The sequence below is a fragment of the Coregonus clupeaformis genome, chromosome 3, assembly GCF_020615455.1.
Source record: "Coregonus clupeaformis isolate EN_2021a chromosome 3, ASM2061545v1, whole genome shotgun sequence".
NCBI lineage: Eukaryota > Metazoa > Chordata > Actinopteri > Salmoniformes > Salmonidae > Coregonus > Coregonus clupeaformis.
This window is the reverse complement of record NC_059194.1, coordinates 29797754-29808709: the sequence shown is the minus strand read 5'-3', so window position 1 is coordinate 29808709 and position 10956 is coordinate 29797754. Positions and strand designations below refer to the sequence as shown.

Sequence of the window (10956 nt, the reverse complement as noted above, 5' to 3'; positions counted from 1 at the left end):
TAAATTATTATTTAAATGAAATGCAGTAATCATTGTTTGCATTCAATGATTCCATGACTTTTAAGCCGCTTGTACACATAGGACTACATGTGCAGAACCTTAAATGTTAAGGGTTGCCACACATGCTGTGTCTAAGTATATTGTAACCACCTATATTACACAATTTGCTTCAATCTGACTGTATTTCCAAACATTTAAGGAAACGGTTACTAGGTCTAAGGAAGTAGTCACTACCGGTGTAACTGATGTGTTTTTGGTTTTATTGGGCAGTATGGCTACTTTGTTCTGCTTCCACCTTATTCCATTTGTTTTGTATTTGGTCATTTAGATAGATAGGGTATGAATGAAATTGTCTTATGATGTTACTTGCCTTCAATGTCCAGTTGTACTCGTCTGGTTCCCAAACGTGCCCCTCCGGAATTGTAGATCTCCAAGAAGTATTTCCCAGAATCAGCCCTCTCTACGTTGGTTAACCTAAAGGTCCCGTTATTCATAAAGAACTTTAATCTGCCTTCAGTGGGTCTCTTGAAGGTCACCTTGTTTCTTTTCAGTGAGAATATCAGTGTGGGACCAGCGGTGAGGTTCTTTTTAAACAGCAGTTCACATCCACTAGCATTGGTCAGCAGCTGGAGATCCAGAGTTCCACACAGAGCCACAGAACACTGGGATGAGTTCTGAGTAGCAGTACAGGTGGTCATGTCTGTAGCTGAGAGAGACAGAGCGAGAGGGAGAGAGAGAGAGAGAACAATGTTATGATAATATTTTCTGTAAATTTTTGATAGAATTGATAGTGTTTTGCCATGAAGGCAGTGGGATGCACAACAATAAATTGAAATTACACTGTGGCAATGAGCAACGGTGGCACTGATCTAATGCATGATGCAGTATGTGCATTCAACTCAATAACCATTTATATCTCAACAAAACACTAAAAACATGTAGAAAATGCAGAAATATATAATACATCTTACCATGAGCCACTGCTGCTAACACCACCAACACTAGTACAAACACAGCCTCCATGTCTCTTCACACAACAATCTTCTAACTCCAGTTACTGTAAAACCTTGAACCTTGTTTAGATAATCTCATTAAATAAGAGTTAAGTGATCCTTAAAGCCAGAAACGTATTGATTATTGATTAACCTAGTTGTCAGACGAAGTAGTGATGAGGTGTGAGAGTCAGGAAACCAAGTGATGGTGTTGCCTCTGAGCCAGGGAGTTGTTGAACACAAGGGTCATCTCTCACTTCTACATTCCACTGACAAAGTCTGGCATGCCGATATCATACTGCTCTCAAATGAAAAATATACTTATGCACACAGTTCAACAAAAAAAAAAAACACTGATATGTTTCTTTCTCAACCCAATCTCCAAATAAAATGGCAAACCGTGGCGTAACTGCAGTAACAGAATTATGCCATGGCTTAACGTTTTAATTAAGCTATGTGGTGTCGTATCTTAGCTGTCAGTCAAACTTTACAAAGGTGAAACGAAAACTTACGTTTAGGCATTAATTCCAAATGGTTAGGGTTAAAATTAATTTTAGGTATTAATTCCGAGTGGTTAAATTCAGGATTAAGGTTTGGGAAAGGCTTAAAACAAAAAAAAACACTAACATTTAGTGCCTACGACTGAACACGCGACCGTCGGAGCTGGAGCGGTTTAAACGCCGATCCACCATCCCTCATTCACAATGCCTTAGCAAGCCGCATGCCTACTAGAAGGTAATAAGCGCTCACATTGCCCCTAGTGCATGTAATAGTTTCCACAATTCGCCAGATCCAACCATAATCTGGTACCTTCAGAATCGACACCTCCTGACATATTCCATAAGACTCGGTATAGGTTAGAGTGGGTTCTCTTTACTTCTAATCGACTGGAATTTTTAAAAGAGAAGTGAGTGAAGAGGCTACAGGAGATATAGTATGGTGGCATAAAAACTGAGCTTTTCCTAACTTCCATCAGAGGGCAATGTTACCTCAATCATCACATTGATGTGTCCAGACTACAAAGTTCAATGTGATGAGATGAGGGGGCATTGGTCTGACCTACTGGATCAACCTCAGAAAAGGCATTTGAAGAAGAGTGGAAATCTTGGACTTTTTCATATTTATTACTATTCCTATTTAGTCACTCTCAAGAGATTATCCAACAGAAACAGAAAAGTATACAGTATCTTTGACATAACCCATGTTTGAATGGGGTATCTTGAATATCAACAACTATCCTACAGTATAATGGAGAAAGGATAAATCATCCATAGGTCTATGTGGTGCTGAATCTTCATTTTATCAGCAGAAAACACACAGCAACAGCAAGAGCTACTGTCACAGGTGTGTGTAGTTGGACTCAACTCAAACTCTTCTTAGCTCTGCCCAGAGTACAGAATGTGATTCCATAGTCAACCTTATTCTGATCACAAATCAGATAGCCACTGTTTACAAAAGAAAACTTACAGAAACATAAAGCTTGTGTAAACAAGTAATTGCTTTAAAAGTCTGGTTCCACATCATCCCTATAGGGAGGTTTAAGACTAAAGCAGCTCCTATATCCGGTTGGACATGATTCTAGTGTTAAATCTCCTGAAGAAGGATTTGGTTTTGGACAGCTTGTACTTCTTCCCATCCTTGGTCTTTTTGTGGTAAACCCCGTTCCAGTGGTCCTCCTCCTCGTCCCCCACCCACGGTCCCCACGCACCCCCGTTCAGGTCCGGGTCGCCTCTGGGGTCCTCAGAGGGGTACCGCACCGGGACAGAGGTCCGGTTGTAGAACACCAACCGCGCCAGGAGCTCTTTGACCACATCCGGTCGCTGCTCGGCCAGGTCGTAGCGTTCATACGGGTCTCCGCTGATGTTAAAGAGCCATACTGACTTCTGAGGTTCCAGGTGGCGTTCCAGGTTCCACCAGCCGGCGGGAAAGCCGGGGAGCATCTGGGGCGGGGTCCAGTCTCCGTATCCGGGGTCTCCGGTCAGGAGCTTCCAGTCGCCTGCCCGGATGGAGGCCTGGATGGCTGTGTTCCAGATGCCATAGCCACTCTGCAGGGAGCCGCTCCGGGCCGGGTTGTAGAGAGGGTCGATGTTATGGAGGATCTCCAGTCGGGGGGACTCCTTCTCCTCACTGATGGCCCCCCACACGTCATACCCATCTAGCCCCTCGGTCAGTGACGCGTTTCCCCCAGCCAGCCCAACCAGCGTGGGGTACCAGTCGGTGATGTGCACCAGGGCCTTACTCACCCTCCTCTTGCGCCTCAGCAGGGGGCTATGGACGAAGCCCAGTCCCCTGACGCCCCCCTCCCAGTAGGTGCCCTTACGCCCCCTCAGAGGCCAGTTGCTGCCCCCGGAGAAGGGCTGGCCTCCGTTGTCGGTGGAGAATATGATGACACTGTTCTGGTAGTAGCCGTACTTGCGGAGGGCATAGGTCACATTCCTCACCGCCTCGTCTACAGCCGACACCATGGCTGCATATTTCCTCCTGGCCACGTTGCCCAGGCCGCGATATGGGTAGATGTACTCCCGCGGGGACTGGAGAGGTGTGTGCACCGCCTGGAAGGAGAGGTATATAAACAGAGGCTGGGCCTGAGGGTCGTGGGCAGCTAAGATCTTCCTCACCCTCTGGGTGTACAGTTGGGTGGAGTACTTCCCCCCCTGACCCCATGCCACCGTCTCCCCCTCGTGGAGGTCAAAACCACACATCCCTGGGCCGTCACACGACTTGTAGGTGTAGTAATCCACGCTGCCTGTCAAAGAGCCGAAGTAGGAGTCGAAACCCCGGCGGGTAGGCAGGCACTCCTTCTTGTAGAAGCCCAGGTGCCACTTGCCCACCATATGGGTGGAGTAGCCAGCCTCCTGCAGTCTCTGGGGCAGGGTGACCTGGTCAAAGGGAAGGCAGTTGGGCTGACGGGGTCGGATGATGGAGTGCTGCAGGCCAGTGTGGATCTGATACCTAGGTAGATGGACACAAAGGCATAAAATGTCTGGTCACTCAAGTAATTGACTAATAATGAAAGTAGCCTAAATCAATGTATCAAATATGAATGATCAAAAATCTAAGTAGAAAACAGACAGATATATGGATCAAACAATACTGAGTTTGAACAGGATCCAGTGGCATCATTAGGCCTGGGCTTCTGTATATACAGTGCCTTCAGAAAGTATTCACACCCCTTGACTTTTTCCACATTTTGTTGTGTTACAGCCTGAATTTAAAATGTATTAAATTGTGGGGGGTTTTGTCACTGGCCTACACACAATCTTAACAAGTCACATAATACATTGCATGGACTCACTATGTGTGCAATAATAGTGTTTAACATGATTTTTGAATGACTACCTCATTTCTGTACCCCACACATACAATTATCTGTAAGGTCCCTCAGTCGAGCAGTGAATTTCAAACACAGATTAAACCACAAAGACCCAGGAGGTTTTCCAATGCCTCGCAAAGAAGGGCACCTATTGGTATATGGCTAAAAATAAGAAAAGCAGACATTGAATATGGGTATGCTTGTAATCGTTAAGGACTGTGGAGTTTTTCAGGATAAAAAATAAATGGAATGGAGCTAAGCACAGGCAAAATCCTAGAGGAAAACCTGGTTCAGTCTGCTTTCCACCAGACACTGGGAGATTAATTCACCTTTCAGCAGGACAATAACCTAAAACACAAGGCCAAATCTACACTGGAGTTGCTTACCAAGAAGACAGTGAATGTTCCTGGCTGAGTTACAGTTTTGACTTAAATCGTCTTGAAAATCTATCGCAAGACCTGAAAATACTGCTCTAATTATGTTGGTAACCATTTTATAATAGCAATAAGGCACCTCGGGGGTTTGTGGTATATGGCCAATATACCACGGCTAAGGGCTGTGTCCAGGCACTCCGCGATGCGTCGTGCATAAGAACAGCCCTTAGCCATGGTATATTGGTCATATACCATACCCCCTCGTGCCTTATTGCTTAACCTCTTTTTTCAATTTTCGCCTAAAATGACATACCCTAATTGAACTGCCTGTAGCTCAGGACCTGAAGCAAGGATATGCATATTCTTGATACCATTTGAAAGGAAACACTTTGAAGTTTGTGGAAATGTGAAATTAATGCAGGAGAATATAACACATTAGATCTGGTAAAAGATAATACCAACAAAAAAAACATGCGTTTTCTTTTTTTTTTTTTGTTCCATCGTCTTTGAAATGCAAGAGAAAGGCCACAATATAATATTGCAGTTTAGGTGCAATTTTGATTAAGGTTGGGTTTGTTTCAATCCTGCCCACAGCTGGCAGCTACACGCGACCCGAACTTAATGACTGTAGTAAATTTGGGTTGACTTTGGATATCCCTATGGGGTTAGGGACCATCGGTAAATTACACAATGTACATGGGACAGTATGTTAAAATTCCAATAGCTCCAAATTTCAATGACTTAAAAACCTCAAACCAACTATAAATTGTAGAAATTCTTATACAAATATTTAAAGCATTTAATGAGAATGACAATATTGTCCCATTTACATTGTGTAATTTATTGACGGTCCCTAACTAGCCCCAGAACTAGGCTATCCAAAGTCAATGTCAGGTTACACACCAGCCGGCTGCAGCTAATTGGCTAAATCATATGGCTAACTTTTCCCACCTGTGAACACACATGAGACACCCACATCAAACCACACTCCAAAACCAACTCACATTTGAATTGAGTCATGGCCGCAAGCATTTCTTAATGAACCAAATAAAATGAGGCAAAATCAGGAAGTGCAGTTGCCCTTTAAAACAAACTAATGACATGTTGTACCACTACCGTGCTACCTTGCAGATGAGCCAAGGAAGAGGACAGATGAGAACAGCAGGCCAGTGGAGCACTTAGCACAGCAGCAGCCAGGGGCAACTGGTAGGGAAGAGGATGATTTAGGTGACCCAGACATAGGCCCAAAACAAGTTAAGCTACCCAATTATCCCCTTGACCATTTATGATTGCAAAACTAAAGAGACACACCAGACAAGAGACAGCAACAGAAGAATAGGTGAAGGAGAGAGACACCAGACAAGACACAGAGACAGCAGCAGAAGAGTAGATGATGGAGAGAGACACACCAGACAAGACACAGATACAGCGAAAGAAGAATAGGACATGATGGAACGAGACCAGTGGAGGCTGGTGGGAGGAGTTATAGGTGGACAGGCTCATTGTAATGGCTGGAATATAATAAATGGAACGGAGTCATACATGTGGTCTCCATATCTTTGATGTGTATGATAACGTTACATCAATTCCATTTCAGCCATTACAATTATTCCGTCCTCCTATAGCTCCTCCCACCAGCCTCCACTGAGAGAGACACAGAGACAGCAACAGAAAAATAGGATATGATGGAGACAGACACCAGTAAAACGGAACAGGCCATAATAGAAGAGGATAGACAAAGGAGACAGTAACAAACAAGAACCTGAGGGATTATTTACTGTGGGATTATTGAATCAATTTGGCTCATTGGACAGGTCCGAGTCTATGTTTGAAGTTGTCGAGTGGTATGGAGGTTTTTGGCAATACACTGTAGATGTCCGTGTTCCAGAGTAGAGAGTAGAGAGTGTTCTAGAATAGAGAGACCCACAGTAGCTACTGCAATTGAGTACTGGCAGTGTCTGCTGTGGCAGGTGGGAAGGTGTAATCTATCTGAAAAATATCTAATCTCTCAGTGTTCTAATCTCTCAATGTTCATCTCAAAGTGCACCAAATTCATGGGGGGCCCCGGACCCCCATAATGCCTTTGGGCTAAACCACCAATGTCTTGGTTGCTACACATCCATCTATAGGGAATAGATCCTACAGATAAAATACAACAATGCCTAGAAAAAAAGACAAAGACAAAAGCATATGTATGAATAAATCATTAATTAGTTGGCTACAATAAAACAACTCTCTAGGCTACTTCAGATCTGGTGATAAAAGATGCACTTACCTGCCGGTGATCAGCTGACTGCGAGATGGCGTGCATATTGGCTGTATGTAATAGTTCTCCAGCTTCACTCCATCCGCGGCCAGTTTATCCAGCGTTGGTGTCTGGATGTCGGAGCCGTGGTAACCGATATCGTTGAATCCCTGGTCGTCCGTCATGATGAAGATGATGTGAGGGGGATGTGGTACCGGCGACCGGTCTCGAAAGTTCGGAACGGACTCGTTCTCCACCTGGTTCGGACTCATCAAGTCCCACGACAGGTAGCCGAGACTAAGCAAACTGACCACGGAGAATCCGGTTAGAGCTGATACTGCCATGGTAACTGCGCGCCTTTAAACGTTTAGGCAATCTATAACTGAAAATATATACCTAATTCGTTGTATAATGTTGTCATAAATGAGAAAAGCATGTTGAAACGATAGGTACAGTATCCCTCTAGCAAAAGTAGCCTACACTTTATAGCCTGCACCTACCAAGCAGGTTTGATATCTCCTCCTGCTATGATGATGATGCCCACGAACCTTGTACGTAATGATCAGAGATATATACTACTACCATCCCTTTTGCTGACGTCTCTTAAAATGTTTAAGACTCCTTAAAAAACATTCCTCTTTCCCCAGTGGTGGTACTAACCCCACCCGAATGAGTTTGCCCTGGCTCATTAAAATAACCCTCTAATAACAGACCAAGACGACATCTTTTGGATGTATTTTTTAGGTCATTTTTGGTTGATTTCAACGTCCAGGTCTGGACCGGGTTTGATTTGGGCCAAACATAGATGTCTATCTTTGGTTTGGATTTGGTTCGGTCCAAACGGGCCTTGATTTGGCCAAAACATGGAAGTCTATGATTGATCCGGACCCGACCAAATCTGAACCAATCATAAATGGAATTAAATGGCTTTGTTCTCTCTCTTATCCTGTATCCAGTCCATGGAGGAAGGTTGTATGATCAATTCTCATTTCCTAGGCCTCTGGCCTAGTAAGCATCTCTTTGTTCATGCTTTGTCTTCTAAGTTAACCTTGGGATCTACACTGAACAAAAATATAGTTCATGTACAGTTCATATAAGGAAATCAGTCAATTTAAATAAATAAATAAGACCCTAATCTATGGATTTCACATGACTGGGAATACAGATATGCATCTGTTGGTCACAGATACCTTAAAAAAAAGGTAGGGGCGTGGATCAGAAAACCAGTCAGAGTCTGATGTGACCATTATTTGCCTCATGCAGCGCAACACATATCCTTCGCATAGTTGCTCAGGCTGTTGATTGTGGCCTTTGGAATGTTGTCCCACTCCTCTACAATGGCTGTGCGAAGTTGCTGGATATTGGCGGGAACTGGAACACGGTGACATTTTCAGCTTCCAGTAATTGTGTACAGATCCTTGCGACATGGGGCCGTGCATTATCATGCTGAAACATGAGGTGATGGCGGCAGATGAATGGCACAACAATGGGCCTCAGGATCTCGTCACGGTATCTCTGTGCATTCAAATTGCCATCGATAAAATGCAATTGTGTTCATTGTCCGTAGCATATGACTGGTCTGTGGTTGTGAGGCCGGTTGGACGTACTGCCAAATTTTGTAAAACGACGTTGGAGGCAGTTTATGGTAGAGAAATTAACATAATATTCTGGTGGACATTCCTGCAGTCAGCATGCTAATTGCAAGCTCCCTCAAAACTTCAGACATCTGTGTCATTGTGTTGTGTGACAAAACTGCACATTGTAGAGTGGCTTTTTCTTGTCCCCAGCACAAGATGCACCTGTGTAATGATCATGCTGTTTAATCAGCTTCTTGATATGCCACACCTGTCAGGTGGATGGATTATCTTGGCAAAGGAGAAATGCTCACTAACAGGCATATAAACACATTTGTGCACAAAATTTGAGAGAAATAAGCTTTTTGTGCGTATGGAAACATTTTGGGATCTTTTATTTCAGCTCATGAAACATGGGACCAACACTATACATGTTGCGTTTATATTTTTGTTCAGTATATATGCCTAGAAGTATGCTTTGTAAAGCTTGTCAATACTTTGTAACTTAAGCTTTATGCCTTGTATGTGAATCCATTCATTGTACAATGTTAATAAAATATCTGCCTTTGATATAGACAATTCTCAGACCAATTCTTTCTAGTCAACGTCAACGCATTGCCTAATACTTACTTGTATATTTAAATGATCTTTATGGAGTCAGATAACGTAACATTTTAATAGGCTAATTGCTTAGTCTTATTACGAGTCACATGTGAGGTATGTATGATAAACTGTATAGACACATATCAAATATTACTGCACACTACAGATTGCGTTCTTAATTTCACCTCTCATATTATTTTACATTATGAAGCTTACACAGGAGGTTGGTGGCACCTTAATTGGGGAGGACGGGCACATGGTAACGGCTGGAGCGGAATTGGTGGAACGGTATCAACAACATCGAACACATGGTTTCCAGGTGTTTGATGCCATTCCATTTGCTCCGTTCCAGCCATTATTTTGAGCTGTCCTCCCCTCAGCAGCCCCAACTAGAAGCTTACCCTAGTTCCCCAGAACAGCTGAGCCAGTCACGTGTTTGTTTGTAAATAGCACAACTGGAGAAAATGTCACATGTTTGTTTGGAAATAGCACAACGGGAGAAAGCAGGAGCTGGTAAGTCCATAGCGTTCTATATCTATCGGCAAGTCTCGGCGCACGAGGTGATGAAGTTATTCAAGTCACTACTAAATGTTTGCCATCAGATATCTTAAAATGGCTTTCTACCAGAAGACAAACAGCTCTGGATGAGTTATCTGTACAGTTGCCATTTTTTCCCTGTGCTTGCGACTTTTTTTTCCTCCTCCTTCCTTCTCCCCTCTGCTCCGTGTTCACATGCTGCTCTTCCTACAGAAAAGCATGCATCACAACTTTGTTCATTTACACAATTTATTTCGTTCACTTTCACTTTTATATGTCCACACTCACTAGCTATGCTATGCTTGTATAACTTTATGAGCTGGATTTGCCTGTCTTTGCAATTAGGTATGTTCGTTTTCGCTCGTTAGCATTTAGCTAACAGCGTCTATGTAATTTTGCTATTAGTTTGTGCAAATGTTGATAGCATTCTGGTAATAGAGGCCCAATGGGCTTCTCTTCCATTTTTAGCGCCCCCTTGTGTGCTATTCCGGTAATACCATAAATCCCAGGATAAGAGAAGGACGGTATGACTATGAAAATCTGGATACCGCCCAAGCCTACAGAGTACAGTACATTATAGTACAGCAAAGAAAAGTAGATTATAGTATTGTACAGTACAATACAATACAATGCAGTGGAGCACAGTAAAGTACAGTAAAGTAGAGCAAAGTATAGTTCAGTAGAGTATAGTACTGTATAATGTACTGTATTGTACCCTCATTTTCTCTACTGAACTAAACTGTCCTCTACTCTACTGAATTAAACTGTACTGTACTCTACTGAAATATACTCTACTGAACTGTACTCTACTGTACTCTACTGTACTAAATTAAACTCTAGATTTGGTCAAAGTCTTTACTTGTTTGGGGGCGGAGCTCATTAGAATGCCACACGCGCCGAATACAACAGGTGTAGACTTTACCATGAAATGCTTACTTACGAGCCCTTTCCCAACAACGCAGAGTTAAAAAGTAAGAAAAGTTAGCGAAAAAGAAACAAGGAAATAGTAACACAATAAAAGAACAACAACGAGACTATATACAAGGAGTACAGGTACCGAGTCAATGTGCAGGGGTACGAGGTAATTGAGGTAATATATGTACATGTACTGTACGTAGGGGTAAAAGTGACTAGGCAATCAGGATATAATTAACAGAGTAGCAGCAGCGTATGTGAAGCGTGTGAGTGTGTACATGTGTATGTGGCGTTAATATGCGTGTGTGTGTGTGTGTGTGTTATTTGTGTGTGAGCACATATAGTGTGTGTATGTGTATGTTGGGAGTGTCAGTGTAGTATGTGTGAGTGTGGGGGTAGTGTC

General features: G+C 43.1%; 1 protein-coding gene across 1 annotated transcript; it reads right to left on the bottom strand.

The window, feature by feature from the left end:
• Positions 1-2100: 2100 nt before the first annotated feature.
• Positions 2101-7982, bottom strand: LOC121546763 (arylsulfatase I-like). Its single transcript, XM_041858006.1, has 2 exons — positions 6955-7982; positions 2101-3944 (listed from the first exon to the last, which is right to left on the bottom strand). The coding sequence occupies exons 1-2, from the start codon at positions 7266-7268 to the stop codon at positions 2549-2551; spliced, it is 1710 nt and encodes a 569-aa protein (XP_041713940.1). The 5' UTR covers positions 7269-7982; the 3' UTR covers positions 2101-2548.
• Between the last annotated feature and the right edge of the window lie 2974 nt (positions 7983-10956).

Bases quoted from the DNA above. Each gene is read 5' to 3' on its own strand.
- LOC121546763 (XM_041858006.1), bottom strand. From the start codon at position 7,268: ATGGCAGTATCAGCTCTAACCGGATTCTCCGTGGTCAGTTTGCTTAGT. The intron at 3,945-6,954 runs GTAAGTGCATCT...CCATCTACCTAG, and splicing joins AGTCAGCTGATCACCGGCAG to GTATCAGATCCACACTGGCC.